Source organism: Medicago sativa, chromosome 6 (genome assembly GCF_051527215.1).
Source record: "Medicago sativa cultivar Bolivia chromosome 6, Bolivia_mono, whole genome shotgun sequence".
Classification (NCBI taxonomy): Eukaryota; Viridiplantae; Streptophyta; class Magnoliopsida; order Fabales; family Fabaceae; genus Medicago; species Medicago sativa.
In genome coordinates this window covers 26,517,834-26,539,072 of record NC_140754.1, presented here as the reverse complement: position 1 = coordinate 26,539,072, position 21,239 = coordinate 26,517,834, and the positions used below count along the sequence as shown (strand labels likewise).

The 21,239-nt window shown below is 36.2% G+C and overlaps 2 protein-coding genes and 1 long non-coding RNA gene across 3 annotated transcripts; all 3 read left to right on the top strand.

Annotated features, from left to right (window-relative positions):
• The first annotated feature begins 1,315 nt into the window (after positions 1 to 1,315).
• Positions 1,316 to 2,630, top strand: LOC146914214 (uncharacterized). Its single transcript, XM_085721022.1, has 2 exons — positions 1,316 to 2,138; positions 2,332 to 2,630. Exons 1-2 carry the CDS (start codon positions 1,316 to 1,318, stop codon positions 2,628 to 2,630), a joined length of 1,122 nt encoding a protein of 373 aa, XP_085577148.1.
• Positions 2,631 to 5,941: 3,311 nt separating this feature from the next.
• On the top strand, positions 5,942 to 6,994 carry LOC146914213 (uncharacterized). Its single transcript, XM_085721021.1, has one exon. The coding sequence runs from the start codon at positions 5,942 to 5,944 to the stop codon at positions 6,992 to 6,994; it is 1,053 nt and encodes a 350-aa protein (XP_085577147.1).
• Positions 6,995 to 18,655: 11,661 nt separating this feature from the next.
• Positions 18,656 to 20,756, top strand: LOC146914212 (uncharacterized). The gene is made up of 3 exons (XR_015016483.1): positions 18,656 to 18,829; positions 19,023 to 19,237; positions 20,165 to 20,756. It is a non-coding gene; the product is annotated as an uncharacterized LOC146914212 (long non-coding RNA).
• Positions 20,757 to 21,239: the final 483 nt, after the last annotated feature.

Sequence of the window (21,239 nt, the reverse complement as noted above, 5' to 3'; positions counted from 1 at the left end):
TGTGTAATTGAAGAAAATTATGAAATCATCAAAATTATGAGATGAATGTTGTTTGTTGCCATTGAAAGAGCTTGACCTTGTCCCTTTGTACTATGAAGTTTACCATATGAAAATGAAGATGCTTGTGGTAAATGTCAAAATGTTAGAATTTTTTGTTGAGACTTATGATCGTAGCGATACTAGTCCAATATTTTTAGTTGAATCTGAACGTGAATGCTTTTCAAAACTGGGATTAGTTTGGAAGTTTCTGAATGCGAATGGCTGAATTATTCGAATGGTTTTTGTGTTTGAACTATCGCAAGAAAGTAGAGGTAGTTGTTTCTGAATGTTGCCACGATATAAATCTATGCACTGTGTCATATCATATGAATCAATTGTTTCAAATGCTTAAGTTGTTGTTAGTTGAAAGTTATGATTGGTTTTTATATCTAACACACATTGTTTCATGTTTGAATGCATATTTTCAGAATAAAAATTTTCAAAACTATTATAGAGGTCGTTGGAATGATATGCCATTCGACGATTTCAGTTGGGGTCATTTTGACTACAATTACCCGATTCCTCACGATAGGGGTCACCACTATGCTGATAACATGTACTTACCACATCAGATGCCGGCACACTATGCTGATGACATGCACTCAACACATCAAAGGGGGGAACACTATGATGATATGAGATTTTTACCACATCAAATTCAGGAACACTATGACTATATGAGGTTTTCGACGCACCAAATTCCGGAACACTATGACTATATGAGGTTTTCGACACACCAAATTCCGGAACACTATGATGATATGAGGTTTTCTCCACAACGAATTCATGAACACTATAATGATATGAGTTTTTCTCCACACCAAATTCCGGAACACTATGATGATCTGAGGTTTTTACCACACCGAATTCCGGAACACTATGATGATACGAGGTCTTCTCCACACCAAATTCCAGATAACTTTGATGAGCTAAACACCAAATTCCGGAACACTATGATGATATGAGGTTTTTACCACATCAAACGCCGACATACTATGACGAATACACACACTTAACACATCAAAGGCCAGAACACTATGCTGATAAGAGGCCTTTACCACATCAAACAGCCAAAGACTTTGCTGCTAAAAGGAACTTACCACATTAGAGGCCGAAACACTATGCTGATAAGAGGCATTTACCACATCCATTGTGAGAACGCAATGCTAATAATAGGCCTGCACCACATCAAACGCCCGAAGACTTTCCTGATAAAAGCATCTTACCACAACAAGAGCCGAAACACTGTGCTGATAAGAAGCACATACGACAAAAAATGCCCGAAAACTTTGCTGATAAAAGGATCCTACCACTTCAAAAGACGGAAGACTTTGTTGATAAAAGGGACTTACAACATCAAAAGTTGGAAGATAGCTGTTCCGGTCTTGATGCAATAGCAAGAGCATCACCACAAGGTCCTATGACACCGCCAATCAGTGATGGTTCTCCTTTAGCAGATTTGCGAGTAAAGGAATGCATGCTACAAGATCTAAAAGCCTGGAATGTTCCTTTTCTGCAAGCTATTTTCAGTCCGCAGTTGGTGGAAAACATAGATGGTGAATACTCGGTTAGGAGTGCACATCGTATGTGTATGCAGAAATTTTTTGATGTATCTCATTTTAAGATTTCCGGTTCTTGGGATATAATTTGGAGACTAAAAATGCCGCCGCAAGTTAAAAACTTTATTTGGAGAATTTGTAGGAATTGTATTCCAACTCGAATACGACTCCGAGACAAAAGGGTTAATTGTGATACTGTTTGTTCATTGTGTAAATCGGAAGAAGAGGATACTCTTCATCTCTTCTTTCATTGCCCAAGTAGCTATTCTGTTTGGAGTATGTGGGAAAGCTATTCTTCCATTTCTGCTATTTTAAGCCAAGACTATGACATCAAAACAATTGTTTTTAAAATTCAGCAGGTGTTGGCAGCCGAAGATGCAGCAACCTTTTGTGGCATTCTTTGGAGCATTTGGAAGCAAAGGAACAATAAGGTTACAGATGCAAACGCTTTTGTTCTACCTCGCGCGAAAGACAGCTTGCATGAGTGGAAATTGGCTAGAAATCTGAAACAAACAGATTTTGTGCCTCGGCAGCAGCATGGTAATATTTGTTGGACAAAACCAAACACAGGTAGATACAAATGCAATAGATGCATCATTTTTGAAGCAACTGAACAAGGATGGATTAGGTATGTGCATTAGAGATGAACATGGTACTTTTGTCCTTGCCAAAACTGATTGGTTTGGTCCCATATGTGAAGTTCATATTGGATAAGCTCTTGGGTTGATTTCAGCACTAGAGTGGGTGCATGAGCTCAACTTGGGACCTATTGACTTTGAGATGGATGCGAAGAGAGTGGTGGATAGTTTTTTATCTTCTCGACATGATGTTACTGAATTTGGTATCATTATCCAAAATTGTAAAACTCTCTTTAGGCATTATTATGAAAACTCGACTGTTGAGTTTGTACGGAGACAAGCAAATGATGTTTCTCATAAATTAGCTAAGGCGGCCTTATTGTCAACTAGTGTCCAGGTTCTATTTGAAATACCAGATTGTATTGAAAACACTTTGATTAATGAAATGTTATAAGTTTGTTTTCTCTATAAAAAGATCAATTTGTAATATTTAAACATATTTTTAGTCCCACCACTATTTAATATTTAGTTACAACTATCCCAATGTAAATAAATTAGTTAAATTGAGTTTTTTTAATTTAATTTTAAAATTAATAATAATAATAATAATAAAATAAATAATAATAATAATTATAATGTTGAGGGATGAAAACTCAAATTACGTATATTTATAGGGACTGAATACATATTTAAGTTTTTTTTCTTCTCCAATAGTATAACCTTAAAAACTCATTTTTGGTTCCACAATTTTACCTCACATATTTATATTTTATTTATATTTGGTCCCACATGAGCTTGTTAACAAACATTGATGGAGACTGGGCCCCACAAAGTCACGTTACTTCAGCAAGTAACAGTCACACACTGTGGCAGCTCCAACGGAAAAGATGATGAAAAATTGAAATTACACGGTGGCGGTCTCATAAAATAACCCACCACTATAGTTTTATTTCACTTCCTCCTAGGGATGGCAATGGGTACCATATGGGTAGGGTACTACAATGCCCTTCCCCATATCCGCGTTTGTAAAAAATACCCGTACACAAACACATACCTTTGTGGGCAACAACTTTAGTGCCCTTCCACATACCTTATGGGCACATTAGTGTCCATACCCGTACTTATTACCCGCACTTTAAATATGAAAAGGCTAAAAATATCACAATTAAAATAAAATTATGGTTCAAAATTTATCAAATCAACTCATAAAATAGTATGAATCGTAGTATTTAAAAAAATAAAATAAAAAACATCCAAAACATCCTTCAAAAACTAAATACCAGCAAGAGGACCAAAATGGTTAAATTATTGTACCAAGTAGTTTTTAGGTTTAGGCTTAGACTTAAATAGCTAAATAAATTAATTATTTATACACAAAAAATAAATAAATTAGGTATCATATCATATAAATATGTATATGCGGGTTGCAGGGCTGGGTAGTATAGTACCCTTACCCGTACCCATACCCATTTAAATTTGCGGGTAATACCCGGACTCAAGCCCGGACCCATGAAAGCGGGGTTTTACCCTACCCATTGCGGGTATCCATCGAGTCTGGGTCCGATTTCAATCCCTACTCCCTCTTTCCCATATTAAGTGATACGGTTGACTCTGTCATATATACCAGTGTACAATTTTGATTTTAAATAACTTCAAAAATCTATTATAATTTTTTTTGAAAATTTAATATTTTGAAAATAACACAAAATAGGAATAAATACACGTTGGTGATCCGCGTAAGTTTCTACGATAGCTGCCACTTCAGCTATCCGCGTGCTGCTTGTAAGTTTCTACGATAGTCGTCGATTAAGGATAAATCTATCGTCTTAAGAAGCTGACACTTCAGCGATCCGCGTGCAGAGTCTAAGACTATACCACAATCGGTGATACATGGATCTAACATATTCTTATTTAAATGTAACTATACATATCGTCGTCTTCACACTTTAGTTCAATTCAAATTATTTTCCCCAAATCATTTCAATCATGGATCACGCAATCACATTCTCCAACCAATACCATGAAGACCACAACTTGTTGAACCTTCCGTTTGCACGTGTTCGCCTTCTGATTCTGAGTGTGTAACTTCGATCTCGTAGATGTGCGATCCGGTCCGGGAAGCATGAGCAATGGTGGTGGAAGAGGTCGTTTTCATTCTCACACTTTAGGGGAAACTCATCTCTTCAACCTTTGATTTGAGAGAGAGGAAGGAGTGTACGACTCGTCTCACTTCGCCATCACCGAGTCCAGTCTTCCCTGCCCCGCTTGGTAATATTTAATTTCAGTTTTAATTTTCAAGCATCGGGTTCCGATCTAGGTTTTAATTAATTTTGATTTGATTTGAATTTTTTTAATAGTTTGATTTTAATTACTTTTGATTTGATTTTTTAATTACGTTTGCATTTTTTTAATCGTTTGATTTTTTCCATGTTCTACTTGTTCCACTTGTGTCTACATGAACTTCATCGGGTTCTACTTGCTCTACTTGTCTACTTTGTAATTACATGAACTTCATGTTCTACTTATCTTGTTATGAAAATATCGCATGATTTAAAATCATCTATGGCTAGCCACAAGATATAATACATACGAATTACTGGCTTACAAAATATTTTTGATCGAATCAAACTTCAAACTATGTCAACAGAATATAATATACCGACATGATTTTGCAGCTTTGTTTTATAAATATGGCAATTAATAACGAAGAGAACAAGAAACTTTTGAAGTTAATACTATCCACCTAAGTTTTATATACCCACATTAGATCCTGCATAAACTGTTACAATTAATATCATAAATAAGAAATATGGAGTTGATTACAATATCAATAAGGATCTTAACTAGCTTCGTCCTTTCGCTGACAAGAGTAAACATAACAAAAAAAACACAAAATCAGACCATATTCAGGTTAATCAAGTGAATCCATGACATTATCATATTAAAAAACCACAAACATAAAGAGAGATGGGTAAGAGATCTTACTTCAGCTATCTCAGGTCCAACATTTCAAACGTGAATGACCTTTGAAGGTTCAACAATTTCAAATTACCTGTAAAAAACCTCTAGGTCAGAATTCATGTTGAAGGAATTCTGATCTAGAGGTTTTTTACAGGTAATTTGAAATTGTTGAACCTTCAAAGGTCATTCACGTTCGAAATGTTGGACCTGAGATAGCTGAAGTACGATCTCTTACCCATCTCTCTTTATGTTTGTGATTTTTTAATATGATAATGATATTGTCATGGATTCACTTGATTAACCCGAATATGGTCTGATTTTGTGTTATTTTGTTATGTTTACTCTTGTCAGCGAAATGACGAAGCTAGTTAAGATCCTTATTGATATTGTAATCAACTCCATATTTCTTATTTATGATATTAATTGTAACAGTTTATGCAGGACCTAATGTGGGTATATAAAACTTAGGTGGATAGTATTAACTTCAAAAGTTGATTGTTCTCTTTGTTATTAATTGCCATATTTAGAAAAGAAAGCTTCAAAATCATGTTAGTATATTATATTTTGTTGACATAGTTTGAAGTTTGACTTCTACCAGCCATCATTTACCCTTTTCTTCTCTTTTTCACTGCCATTTTGCACCCTCACTACCACGAGCCCTGCCATGGCTTTTGATTGGCAAACCGAATTGGCCTCTACGGTGAAACCTCCCATTCCCTCCATCGTGGTTGCACCAACAAACAACAATCCACCAGCAAAATCTTTCGCGCATGCACTATGCATTCATACTGAACAAAGGCGACTATGACAGATACCTCCAAACCATTACCAACTCCGGTTATCCGTGGCGAGACACTATGCATTCAGATTTCTGAGGGGACCTATGCACGGGGAGTTGATGTTTGCAAGCGAAACCTCCGTGGCAGACTCATACTGAACAAAGGCGACAAGCCATGTGGATCGAGGGAAGTCCTAACAAAGCTTCAACAACTTTGGACAAACATTGGCCCATGGAAGATGATGCCTCTGGGTAAAGGTTATTTCGAGTTCTCTTTTGCTTCCTATGATTATTTGCGAATAGTATGGGCCAAGGGAACATTGAATCTTAAACCGGATTTACTTCGGCTTTTTGAATGGTCCAAGGATTTCAGTGTGCGCACAAAACGTAAAACACATGCACAAGTTTGGATTAGACTGCTTGAGCTTCCTCAAGAATATTGGATGGACCGTACATTAAGAGAGATTGAGAGTGCAATTGGAACTCCTCTACTTATCGATTCAGCCACGCAAAACCGCGTCTTCGAACACTATGCACGTGTTTTGGTGGATATGGACCTGTCAAAACAAATATTTTATGAGGTAATGATTGAGAGGGAAGGTTATTCTTTTGCAATCGAAGTTACTTATGAACGATTGGCGTCGTTTTGCACTCAATGTAAAAACATTGGAAACCACATTACAAGTTGTAGGTGGCTGCACCCAAACAAGGATACTCACGTGATTGAGAAACAGAAGAAAAGTATTGTATCACATACACAACAGGTTCAAAAATGGCAGCCCAAGGACAATCCCAACGACATAGGTTCATCTAAAGCTTTCGAAGCTCCAGAGGTCAATATTGTTACAGCTGACAGTACAATACCGCAAGCTGATAATATTCAATTACAAACACAGCCTGATGCCAAATCCGAACAGGAGGAGGAACGTTCAGTTGATGTCTCCACTTTGGAGTTTCAAGCGGATGCGCACACGGTCCAGCAGACTGACAAAGAGCCCTCAGCCATAACCTTCACTATACAGAATGTTGAAGAAGAAATTCAACAGGAACGGTTACCTAGATCATCAATCCATGTTTGATTCGATTAAAATTATTTTGCAAGCCAGTAATTCGTATGTATTATATCGTGTGATGAGTCATAGATGATTTTAAATCATGCGATATTTGCATAAATTGGTGCAATCATGTGTCATTGATATGAATGTACATTTTAAAAATTTCGTTAATCTTCCTATTCTCCCTTTTGTTTGCCAATTTTTATAATATAAATTGAAAATTATTAAATCGTACATTCATATTAATGACATAGAATTGCACCAATTCATGCACGTCGCATGAATGTCAGTAATATGCATATACTTTTCCGTTTCCTTTCTTTCTCTGACACACACACACACAAATATATATATATATATATAATTTCTTTTTCGTTACTTATCATCTTATTCATCATAAATGAGAAACAGAAATGATTAGTAGACTAGTTAACCTAAACAATTATTCGACAATATTATTCTTGTTGATTATTTGCTCCAGCTATTTCGTCCTTTTGGAGTCAAAACAAAGCTTATGATGTTGCGTCCCAAAAATCAGGTTTTCTTTCATGCCTTTAAATGAATCTTTTGGTTTTTTGCAGACTCTTATAACTCACAGATGAATTGTTTTATCATTCTTGCAGGCACTTCAAATGCAAGATGTTCCTTCTGCTGTTAGTGCTATACAATTTTGCACAAATGCTCAACCAAGGATAAGGTATATATATACATAGATTATTTATTTTGCTTTTATGCAAGTTGACTACTCTTTTGTTAACTTGATGTTGGAATGTATATGTTTGGTAATTGAAAGCACTATTCATTCCGATTGATGTTAAGAAATTGTAGTTTACGTAACATACGTAATTTTCGGTATGTTTCATTCAAGGGGGAGAAATCTTTATGTCCAATTTTCCTCTCATCGAGTACTAACGACAGTGGATCAAAGTCAAGACAAGAAGTCGTGGTTGGTTTTGTTTTGGTTTTTCTTTAATTGAATAATATATACCTTTTTCGTTTGTGGAAAAAGAGGAGAATCAATTAGCCTTTTGCTATTGGCATTTCTTTTATTTTTGAACAAGCGAAAATTGAATATAGATTACCACTGGTAACTCATCTCGCATGATAGACATTTGACAAGTGTACCAATTACTATCGAAGTAGTAAAAATATCGTTCCCACAAGGACTAGTTTTAATCTCAATAATTCAATTACGTTGTAAATTAGGATGTATAAAAGTTATTTTGATTTGCCACTAGGCAGTTGATTGGTTTGATTGCATAAAAATAACGACAGAAAATAAAGTTGATTTTAAGAATATGAGAGAAATGAGTTTAGGTCTTTCGAATCATCTATGTTCCCCTAATTGGTATACTGCACCTATTCTTATGAATGATTTTCTAGTTCCACGATAGTTAACAAAATAGCCCTAATCAATCCCTTGAGTTAGGACCCTCTTCTCGGATTACAGCCCCTAATTCCTTAGGTGGTTTAATAATCGTTGAAGGTTTAAGCACGTTAACCTAATATCACTAACAAACGATTATCCATTCCTAGACTAACCATGTTTATTAGAACAATTCAATTAGGTCTAAGTCGAAAGCTAGGGTCAGTAGTCATTCGTTCTCACAAAATCATATTTATATTTGATCAGGATATAAAAAGCATTAAGAACAATTGAATTGAATAAAAACTAGATTGTCATTCACAATAAATAAAGTTTCACAGCAACATGGTTCAATTAGGGTTACAAAGAATCATCTCAGACCTAACCTCTAATGGATTTAGCTACTCATAATGGTGTTTACAAATAACATAATCATTAGAGGAATCAATACATACATGAACTGGTAAAAGGATGAAGAAATCGCCCTCTTATCTGTCTTGTAGTCTCAAAATCGCACTTTGCTCTCTTCAAATCGTAACCCTTGTTTTTGGAATAAACTTCAGCATAAATAGGCTCAGAATTTCACCTAATTGTGTCATGATTTAAGTAAATCGTGACACGTTTATGCCTTGTGCAACAGCCCACAGAAATTAAGGTTTCCTGAATCGTGCCACGTTTTGGACATCGTGACACGAATTGCCCAATGTCAAATGCATGTTTTGGCCTTGTAGAATTGTGTCACGCTTTATCTGAATCGTGACACGTTTTGTCTCTTGGCATTTTCTTCAGTTTTTCTGCTTTTCTTGCTGCATAAGTTGCCTTGTGAACTCCAAAATGTGATCAAAATACATAGAAAAATACGTAATGACGAGATATCATCATCGCACAAGATGTGCAAAAGATGATCACCAAAATAGAGTACAACAATAAGTCACCAACGCTTAACAACGAGCACCGAAGTAAAGAAACGAAAAAAGAAAATTACAGATTAATGCCCATACAAGACAGAGGGTGCCGCCACCACTCATGATAGCTAAAAACAAAAGTAATCATATTTGCCTTTAGCCATTGAAATGATAACAGTTTGACCCTCTCTGCTAAATAAAGTGAATCTGCAACCTTTTGATGAAATACCCTGTTGTTCCTTTCCTTCCAAATAATCTAGACACAAGCAAGCCAGATAATCCGAAAGAATGTGTGTGAAGAATGCGGTAACCCAGCCATAAGTCCAAACTGATAAAAATGACTCCTACTCCCAGATGGAGCAATAAAGGATAAATGAAGCCACTGCAAAACTGCCGACCAAACGTTGCCAAATGGTTCGCAACTAAAAAGGAGATGGTCTGCAGTCTCCAGTAAGCTGTGAAGCCCGGATACGAGATACGATACGGATACGATACTGCACCGATACGCCGATACGGAAAAATTTCAAAAATCAAGATACGATACGGCTGAGATACGTTAATAAAAAAAATTATATAATTAAATGTACAATATAATTATAACCATTTTTTTAATATGCAAATATATTAACAAACACAAGAAACCAGGCTCGTAGCACATTAACATAAATATAAATAATATTGACGATTAAGAGAGTGGTCATTAGTCAATTACATACGCAATATATACCAAAGTCGTTCGATACCAAGACTTCGACGGTGGCCAAAGTGGACGGCGACCACTTTGGAAGAAAAAGTTGAAACCCTAATTTCTTAGAAAGGGAAAGATGCAATTGTTTGTGTGGTGTGGTGTGGGTCGTACTGGCACCAAAGAAAGATAAAGGAAATGTATATATATTATAGTAATATAATGTTTTTATTCTTATTTTTTTTAAAAAAAAAACAGAAATCAAAATTAAAACACAAGTATCCGTGTGTATCGGGACGTATCGGAAAGTATCGGATAATTAATTTTAAAAAAAATAAAATTTAATATTTGGATACTCTCCGGATACGTATCGGGAAGTATCAGGCAGGTATCGGTGCAGGATACGCAGGGGATACGGTACGTCATCCATTTTGAAGTATCGGGGCTTCACAGCCAGTAAGCCACACCCACCCACACAAATATTATCTCCTGTATGAATAATATTACGCCGAACAAGATTATATTTATTCGGCAACCTGTTACAAAAAAGTCTCCAAGCGAGCAAAGATACTTTAAGTGGAACTTGCTTAAGCCAGACATCAACGGACAAATTTTGATTCGGGAGTGAGTCAACCATCGTGAGAATGTGGTATGTCCCCTTGACAGAGTAACCGTTAATAGGATCAAGATACCACCGCCATCAGTCATCAACATGATCCTGCAAAATAACATCATGCAACAAAACAGAGCACTCCAAAACATTCTCCTCCTCCCAAGCTAACAAATGTCTCCGCCAAACCCAAGTGGCACCGCCTTCCTCCAACCCCCTCCTCCCCTTCTCCTCACCGTCACCCACCTATTGGTAGTCAGATCAAAAAGGCGAGGGAATTTGTGCCGAAGCGGGATTCCACCCACCCAATTGTCCGTCCAAAAATAAGTACTACTACCTCTACCCACCTCCCTCCGGATGTTCTCCTCAAACGAACTCCCCGCCCCCGTCCCAACACCACTTCGAATGCCCTACATCATCCGCCACCACACAGAACACTCCCTCCCACCATCCATCAATCGGCCTCCCTCCTCCCCATACTGAGCCTTCAAGACTCGATATCATAAACCCTTTCTATCCACTAACATCCTCCACCACCATTTCCCTAACAAAGATATATTAAACTCTCGCATTCTCCGCACACCTAACCCTTCTTCCTCCTTTGTTAAACACAACGAGTCCCAGCTAATCCAAGATATTTTTCTAAAGTCCTCACTTCCCCCCCCAATTTTTTTTTTAAATATAGATTCGATAGAGGAAATTATACCTGTGGGAGCCTTTAAGAAGGAAAGAAAGTAAACCGGAAGAGAGGACGTGACATTTTTCAGAAGAATCAGACGACCGCCTAAAGATAAAAATATGGTTTTCCACCCCGACAGTCTAATAACAATCCGATCAACCACAGGTTTCCGAAACTCAAGTCTTCTAGCATTCCCACCAATCGGAAGACCCAAGTACATAAAAGGAAGAGAACCCACTCTACAATCCAGTGTTGAAGTCGCCTCTGTCAACCAAGAAGTGGAGACATTTACCCCCGTTAGCATGCTTTTGTGAAAATTGACTTTCAAACCAGACACTTGTTCGAAAATAGTCAACACCGCTCTTATGGGCCTCACATTCGCCCAACTTTTGTTTTCAATTAACAATGTGTCATCCGCAAACTGTAGATGTGAAACAGTGACTCCATCAGGGCGGCCCACAAAATAACCGTGAAACAAATCTGCCTCCACCAACGACTGCATTAAAACATTAAGACCCTCTGCTGCTAGTAGAAAGAGGAACGGTGAAAGACGGTCTCCTTGTCGAAGCCCCTTTTCAATATTAAATTCCTCCGTGGGACTCCCGTTCACCAGGACAGAAGTCGTGCCTGAACCGACACACTCAGATATCCATTTCCTCCAAAGAGTATGAAAATTCATTTTTGACATTACTGCATCCAGGTAATTCAAATCCACCGAGTCACACAGGCTTTCTCGAAATCCACCTTAAATAGAAGAAAATATTTTTTCAATCGACGAGTTTCATCAACAATCTCATTGGCCACAAGAATACTATCCAAAATCTGCTTTACTTTGACAATTGCGGATTGCGAATCCGAAACCACAGTAGTAATGACGTAGCGCAGACGGTTAGCAAGGACCTTCGTCAACACTTTATACATACACCCTACTTGAGAAATTGGGAAATAATCATTCAAGCGTTGAGGGATCGCTACCTTTGGAATAAGTGAAATGAAGGTGGCATTAATCCCCTTTGTAAGCTTACCATTTCGGTGAAACTCATTAATAAATCTCATAAAATCAACCTTCAATTCCGGCCAAAACTGCTTGATAAAACCAATACTAATACCATTCGGCCCTGGATTTTTAAAGCTATCACAGTCCCAAATCGCCGCCTTAACCTCCTCTATAGTGAATGGTCGAACCAAAGAAGTAGCTTCATTAATAGACAGCCTGCGAAAATGTAAATCTTCCACCCCAGGCTTCTCAATTGTAACTGCTTTGAAGTGAGAAGAAAAGTGATTCCAGACTGCTCCTCGAATATTATGAACTCGCTCAATTTGAACATCATTAACATTAATAAGTTTAATAGCATTGCACCAACGTCTGGAAGACATAACACCATGAAAAAATTTAGTGTTCGCATCACCCTATTGTAACCAATTTAGGCGCGCCTTTTGCCAACTCATACTCGCCTGAACCCGAGACAAAGAATCCAACGACTCAGATTAATCATGTCATTCCTCAACTTCAACCTCCTCAAGGGTAGATATTTCGCCTTTAGTGTCAAGGGCCGACATCCGATCTTTCATAGTTTGAACTCTCCCTGACAAGTTTTGAGCATGTTGCCGATGCCATTCCTTCAAGCTACCTTTGATCATTTTAAGTTTTTAATGCAATACAAAACCGCCCAAGTCGTTAACATCAAGTAAGCTCCATTGTTCACGAACAAAATTTTCATAACCTGGAATATCCGCCCAACATTTCAACATTCGGAGAGGTCACTGTCCCCAATTTACCTCATCTACACGTAAAACCAGAGGAACATGATCCGAAAGACCACGTTGCAAAGCTATCTAAGTACAATTAGGCCAAGTCGTACACCAAAAATCATTCAATAAAAACCTGTCTAACCGACTCATAGAAGGCCCATCTCCACGATACCAAGTGAACAATTGACCACAAACAGGCAAATCCACCTAAAAGTTGTCTTCAATAAAATTATTAAAAATATCTACATCATGTTGTCGTAACACAGTACCCCGGCTCTTCCTTTCCTCCGCTGAACGAATCGAATTGAAATCACCACAAATGCACATATTGATGTCAGCATGAAGAAGAGAAATAAAGTGAAGCATATCCCAAAGAGTCTACTTAGCTGACGTATCACAAGGCGCGTACACATTTGCAACAATAAATTCTTGATTCATGTTGATAACTCGACCTCTAATAATCAAAACATGCCCAAAACTCGAAGTGGACCAAACGTCGACAACATTATTATCCCACACCGTCACCAAACCACTAGACGCTCCCATGGAAGGTTGAAAAGAATAACCATAATTGGAACCACCCCACAAGGCCGTCACTACTGCTGCATCCACCACAGACAACTTGGTTTCTTGAATACATAAAACATACGGTTGCTTCTCAGACACCAACCTCCGCACCTCATTTCTTTTTTCAAACCCTCCTAAACCCCGCACATTATAAGTTATCATCTTCATTGCAACCACCCTCCTCCCCAACACACCCACCAATACACACGCATCTAACACCCGACCTCACCCCTCGAACTCCCCTCCACCTCCCCACCCGACACTTCTTTCACCACAACCGCCCGCATCTGACGTCTACCCTCCTTAGACAAGACATTATATCTGTTCATGACATCCCCATTGTATTTGACACCTATCACACATCCTATATTCTCCACATCAGCAACCGTCGCTTCAGCGGTACCTTTCAGTTTTATCCAATTCTCATAGTCTTTATTAACCGATGAAACAGAAGAATTGGAAGAATCTGAATGGGTATTAGGAAAAGAGTGCAACACTGGTTCCTTAGTCTTGGATGAATGAGATGAAGTTCTAACTTTCCTTTTTTTTTGCTTGTTTTTTCAAAGTTTTCAAAATGTCTCTCCTATCCTTCACAGGCATCCTTGCTACTCTTCTCATATTCCGAGTAGAAAGCTTAACAACTCCGACACCTTTTTTACCATTAAAAATAATATGTTTAGAATTCAAAGAAGGCTTGATGGCGTCTGCAACCACACCTTTAGTCTTAAGAAATTCAAAGCTCCAAGCCAATCGAATTCTCTTAGTTACAATTTATGAAGTGATGCATCCTATGATTGTGGATGTGCTACAACAAGTATTTTCTCACCATGGATATGTGGAAAAGATTGTAACATTTCAGAAGCAAGCTGGTCAGATTCTCTCGATCTCTCGATCTCGAAGCGCTTTTGAGATTATTAGGCAACAACTTCTTTTAAAACATCAAAATTTTTTCATCCTTTTTTACTGAATAGGAAAGAGTTATTTTTAAACATTATATTTTTCTTTTTCTTTAAATTATAACAGGAAAAACGATGAAACAAGTTTACTCCCTCCGGTCTCAAATGTAAGAAACTTTTCACTTTTTAGATTCATTCAATAAATGATGTATGTGGTCTTTATTATAAACCACATACATCATTTATTGAATGAACCAAAAAAATGAAAAGTTTCTTACATTTGAGACCGGAGGGAGTATTTTACATGAGTGAATTTTTTTTCTTGGTAGTTAATGTTGGGAAATGTTAACCAGTGCCCTCAGGGCAAATGGTTAAAGAAACAAATATAGTAATCTTGCATTGGAACTTGTGCATTCAACTTCTCAAAAGTCTAAAAAGTGGTATTTTCAACATAAAACTTTACTTTTTCGGTTTCCTTAACCATTGCCCTAAGGGCACCGGTTAGCATAACCCTTTAATGTTTCATAGAGTGGTTCACCTTTCTCACCAGAATAACAGTATGGAAAATGCTAACAAGTGCCTTAAGGGCATTGTTTAAGCATATAAAAGTAGCAACTTTTACATTGAAAATTGTACGGTTATGACTTTAAAATGTGTTGGACTTGTATTTTCAAGACATAGTTTCTTTTTGTGGGTTCCTTAAACAATGCCCTTAGGACACTTGTTAGCAAGACCCTAACAATATACATAGCTTCTATGATTAGATCGGGAAATACTTGGGTGCCATTAATGACACCGTGCCATTACATCCTGGCCATTGATGGCACCCAAACATTGTGGATGTGTGTGTGGTGGAGATCTAATGGCATGATGCCATTAATGGCACCAAAGTGCCACCCGATTAGATCGGGGAAATGAATGTTGCTGCTTTTGATTAGTGCTACATGTCATGAGGAAAATCAGTCACAAATATCATATCATGTACACGTGTCAGTTTTTAAGAATCAAGAATAAACCTTTTAATAAGATTTTGACGAAAAACACAGGTGAATGGCCAATAATACTATTTATTTTTTTGACAAATCATGATGAGCTATTTTGTGACGTCAAGCAAATTCCTTATTGTAATGGATGAAGATAATCATTATATTTGAAAAATTGTGTGGGCTTTCAAGCTCTCATCCAGTATGAGACTCATCAGAGTGCCTTCACTGCAGGTTGTTTTGTAATTACATCAACTTCATGTTCTACCTGTCTTGTTAATTCTGATATTATTTTTCTGGAATGATGATTGTACTTTTTGAATTCTGATATTATTTTTTTAATTACTTATGTGGTCCATGTGACTACCAGAAAAATGAGAGAAAAGAATCATAATGTGTTGCTCATAAGTTATAAATGATATCCACATTTAGGTACTCTTGACTATTGGTGAAAAATCCCCCTTCTCTAATAGAATCAAATAAAAATATTTTCGAGTCAAAAGAATTAATAAGGGAAGAATTTAGAGTAAAATACCCTAAAAATAATTGTTCAGATACTCTCTATTAAAATTAAGACCTCTAATTACATTAAACAAATTTATCACAAAACACAAGTAATATTAGTAATGATAATGATAATAATCTATCTATACTATATATAAAGAAAACAACCCCTTTCAACTCTTTTGGGATGGATTTTTCTTTTTAATAATGCTCTCAATTTTAAATACAAATAACACATGTAACAAATAGATAAGAACAAATATAAATATTAGAAAAAAGGCTTAATTGCATAAATCGTCCTCTAAATAATTTCAAGTTTACATTTTAGTCCCATAAATCGTAAAACCAACATTTTGGTCCCCTTGGTTTTGCTCCGTCAGTCAAAAAGGTCCTGACCGTTAACTTTAACCTCCAAATGTCTATGGTAGACCAACTTTAAGAGTGGTCCACCATAGATCCTATTAATTATTCTAATTTAAACCGTTTGATTTTTTTTTAAAAGGAGGGCCATTGAATTACGCATGTGTATTTTATCTTACGGTGAATCAACAACAACTAACTAATTCTCCTTTTCTTCATCTTCTTCCTCACTCATCTTCATATCATCATCACACCATATCTTAATCTTAATCATTCTATATATAAAAGTTGTCCCAAGCCAATATTGAAGCCCTAATTTTAACCTAAACCTAGGGATTAAATTTCCTGTTTTAACCCTCACATAAACCTAACAAATTTTCCTCTCTTTCTCTCACGCGTTTCTTCTCCAACCCTCTCCCCCCAATTCTCTCTCCCTTTTCTCTCACAGTCACACCCATTCTCTGAACCTAATTTACTACCATCGATAGCAGTTCTCCGCCGTACACGCACCATCGCCTGTGGCCATTTAACCTCCGCCGCAACCGTATCTGAATCCGACACAACAGTTTCTTCCTGCTCACATCAGAACCTCTGTTTTTCTCTCTCATTTTCGCTCTTCTATCGCAATAGTTGTTGCTCTTCTCCTCTCTCAATCGCTGCTTTTGCTTCTTTTCTTCATCCTCATCTCCTCCAGTTCCGTCTACCTCCCCGAAAACCGCTGCAAGAACTGTGAGTTGAGAAAGTGATCATACCCTGAAGAGAATCACACATCAAATACAGTCATGAAATCCTCTGCATCTTGATTTGTTGGTTTCCATTTCTCCAGGTACTAAATCGATCACATTCAGTTGCATGTCTGTTAATTTCTAAAATTAAAAAAAAAATTGGGTTTGTTTCTGTCTCATTCAAATTGACAGTAAATTATTTAAATTTGTATTTTTGTGGTTTTATTGGGTAAACAATGGTGTTGTTGAGAATGAAAAGTGGTAAAAATAATGACAGGATTTTGTTTAATTAAAAGAAATTGATAAAGGATGTTGAAGATATGAATAAATCTATGTAATTTGACAGAAACACTTCAAGGATGGTGGATGCATTTGTTAATGTGAAATTTCTTATGTTTTGACAGGTTGTGAATATCACTGTTTGTAGAATTTCCTTTGTTGCTGTGACGATTTGGTTCCGACAATTCAGGTAATGCATTTGTTTCTCTTATGATGTGTAATTGAGTGTTGTGCCACTTTTGTAAACCTCAATTCAGTTTCTTCATCAACTCTCGCACGACACCGGAAGTCCCTTATATTGTGTCTTTTATAGTTTGTACTGTTATCGTGTCTTTTATTTTATTAATTTTATTAATGTACGAGTCACTTATTCCATTGAATGATGGTCAATGAAGAATGCAAGTATTATTAGCAGGAATGACCTTTTTTGAGTTGTTGCTTTTTTCCAGAATGCAAATAATGCATGATACTGTCATTTATTTGAGTTTGTTTGTTTCTGTTTATTCTCATTAAAGGGCATATGTTCAGTTCTATCCAAATATGATATTGTTGGTTAAAAGAGTGAGCAATTACATGTTCACTTCACTGTTGTGGTTTTTATGAATCTAGCCATCTGAGACACTCATTCTCTTCTTTCCTTAGATTACATAATCTAGCCAGTCTCATTTAGGCCATGTTTTCGCCACATGTAGTTCTTTGGGGTAGCTTTCCCATTATAACTTCTTTTTTCCAAAGTAGTTTAACTTAGCTTTGAATGTACACATCAATGAAACTTCGGAATTTTAAGATTCCTGCATAATTTTGTCGCTTTATGTATGTCTGTCAAAATCTTAAAACTCTCTAACTATGATATTACCGGATGAGTTCCAGCTCAAATTGGATCTGAATTCCTATGATTTTTCCTTTAAAGATGCGTTTTAAGTGGTTAGACTCAATTGCTTACAAAACTATCACTGTACAGTTGCATTACTCTTTTCTAATTATGTGTAGTCAAGCCATTATTATACACACTGCTCAAACACGACTTTATTTTGAGACTTGAATTCCTGTATTTCTTTCTTTTTAGTTCATGCGCAGTGTATCTTTATAAGTTGTAGATTGATCAGCTTTTGACAGCTGAGATTTAGATTGAGACTTCCATCTATGCGTCAAATTTCTTCTCCACATTAGATTATGTATTTTCCATTGACAAGATGCTGTAGTTAAGCAAAAGTAATCCAATGTCTCCAGCACACCAGTGACAATATATCCCTCCTCTATTCAAAATCATTCTTTTATATGACTAATTCAGATTGTTTTCTAACTTATAATATGAAATTTTATATATTTATTCTGAATTTCTTATTAAACTGTTATCAACAGCATAAAGTGGAATCAAATGAAGTTGAATGGTGGGGCTGAGCAGCCAAAAAGAGGTGGTAATTGGGTTCAAAACCAGGAAGCGGTTGAGCCGCCATCTCACCGCAGCCCCAAACTAATCAATAGACCACCGTGAACGATTTTGGTGACATAGAATTGTTCTGCTTGGTCCATCAATCCCTCTATCATGTAAGCCACATTCCCCTTAAACTATCCTATTCTTTTCAACTTTTAACATTTTATATCAGATAACACAACGCTTATATTGCTCTATGAATAGAGTAATTATACTTAACATATGAAATTATAGACTATGAATATTTTTGCTTCAGTATCATTTGTAAGTGTTATCTCAATACTGCTTCCTTTTCTCTCCAATCAGATTTTGTTCCAGCAGAAAATGAAGAGTCGTGTTAGTTCTAATAACGAGCTTTCCAAAGTAGTATTTTCATTTTTGGAAGACTTTAAATGAAATCCATCCAAGCTTGAGTGATTCATCAAATAGTGCACCATAAAGCATTATCAAGGACACTCTTTGAGCAGTCAAACTGGGGGTGCTCATTCATTGAAGCAGGAAAACAACAAAGGCTATAAAAGGTGACTTTTTATGATGTAGATGAAATACTATGAGCGAAATTATACATGTGGCTGCATGTTTATTATTGTGTTTCACTGTTGCTATAGCAAGTAGTACAAGTGGATCATCTCATTTGATACATCATTTGTCCGCACATCAAATGATCACTTTTAAAGTTTACCGACATTGTTTTATATATTTGTCTTTCAGCCCTGCATTTTGTGCTCACTCATAAAACATTGAACCTCATTTCACATTTGCCTCTCATTAATTCCGACAGCTACTTTGTACACCCTCATCTTCTTAACAGCGGCTAGGAGGTGGTGTTCTCCGACTATCTCTGCCACCACTAAAATCCAAACCAAACCAATTACCAAGAGAAGCTTCACCACCACCATGCTCACAAATGGATGACATAGAGTTTTGTCAAAAGACTATCTAACCCTAGCATTCCATGCAAGTTCATTTGCAAGTCCTTTAAATCATGTGTATCCTTAGCTATTTTCTATTTTGAGGTCTGCGTATTATTTTTTTCATTTATAAATGCAAAAACATGATATATGTAATGAGCTCTATACTGAGTTTGTTTTTGTTTATTTTACGTGCCTTCAAATGTATGAAACGTCACTTTGTTGAAAAAAATTGTATTTAGTCTTATCTAAGTGTCTGTGATCATGTGTTTTTTGTTGGTTTTGTTGGCTATTGGCTTTGCATGTGCACTTTGAGCTGGATATTTTTAGCTCATCGGTTTTTGTCTGCTTCAAACAACAATTGCTTTGGTGATTTTATCTGGTGTTTCTTTTGTACTAGATGTATCAAATTAATTTTTGATTTGTGCAATATCTTTCTTCATACAGGATCTTGAAAGTCCTCTCCTCCTCCCTTTATATATATTGTCAAACTGCATTACCTTTTTATACATTCGATTGCTTTGTTGTTTGTTACAGTTGAACCCAAAAATCAATTGCAAGGATTGAATGTTTGAACTATTTTGTAAAAGTAAAGTCTTAGCAGTTAAAAGTAACTTGACTAGGACTCAAAATAGAAGATGTCTTCTTGAAGTAGTTTTAGATTGAAGGCGAAATATCACAGCTTTTACCTGTAAAATCATGCTGCAAGGGAGCTGGTCAGGATGTTACTTTACTATTTAAAGGAATTTTGCAAGTTTGGTGCCGCTTTTTTACATTGTCATGGAGCTGATTCAATTGTAGAAATTAACTCATTATAGGCTTATGGCAAGGGTTGAAAGGCATGTTCTAGGAGTAGTGAAGCTTTGCCTCAAATATCATTAATGGATTGTTCAGTCTATGTTGCAGTAAATGGTGGATAACACTTAATTATGAAAGGATGGTCTCTAGATAAGGCATTGAAGGTTATGCAGAATCTTGCTCCTGCTGCTTAATCTTTTATAGAAACAGTACTGTTGCAAGTTTTATGAAACAATTATTGTTATTACTAATAATTTATGGTAGACAAGTATCACAATGACTTTTACCAAATCACCTTTTTAATGTTTATTATTGTTTTATTTATGTTTAATTTTGCATCTCTCATATGTTTGATTTAATGTTTACGGGAACTTATCCGATACTTGGTTTTAAATTTTTACATTATATCATAGTTGAATATGTTGAATCATCAAGTTTGGTTAAATTTGGTTTTTAAAACCTTTTTTTTGAAGAGGATGAGAATTCAAAACAATACGAGAGTTGTATAATTAATTGCAATGATAATGTTTAAAAAAAAACAACGATTATTTTTTTCCTTATTGCTGAGATTAATTTAATCTTTCTGTTTGCTTTCTCTGAAACTATTTTCTTATTAATGTGATGCAAAAGTTGCACATGCTTCTTATCATGGCAACGTACTATCTTTAAGAGAATTTCTAACATTGTTATTATGTTTTGCTATTGGATTCCAACACAAATATGTCATATATGAAAATTAGTAATTTGTAATTGAAAACGACAATTTTTTGTCCAAAATAAAAAACGACAAATTTTAACCAAAAAAAACGATAAA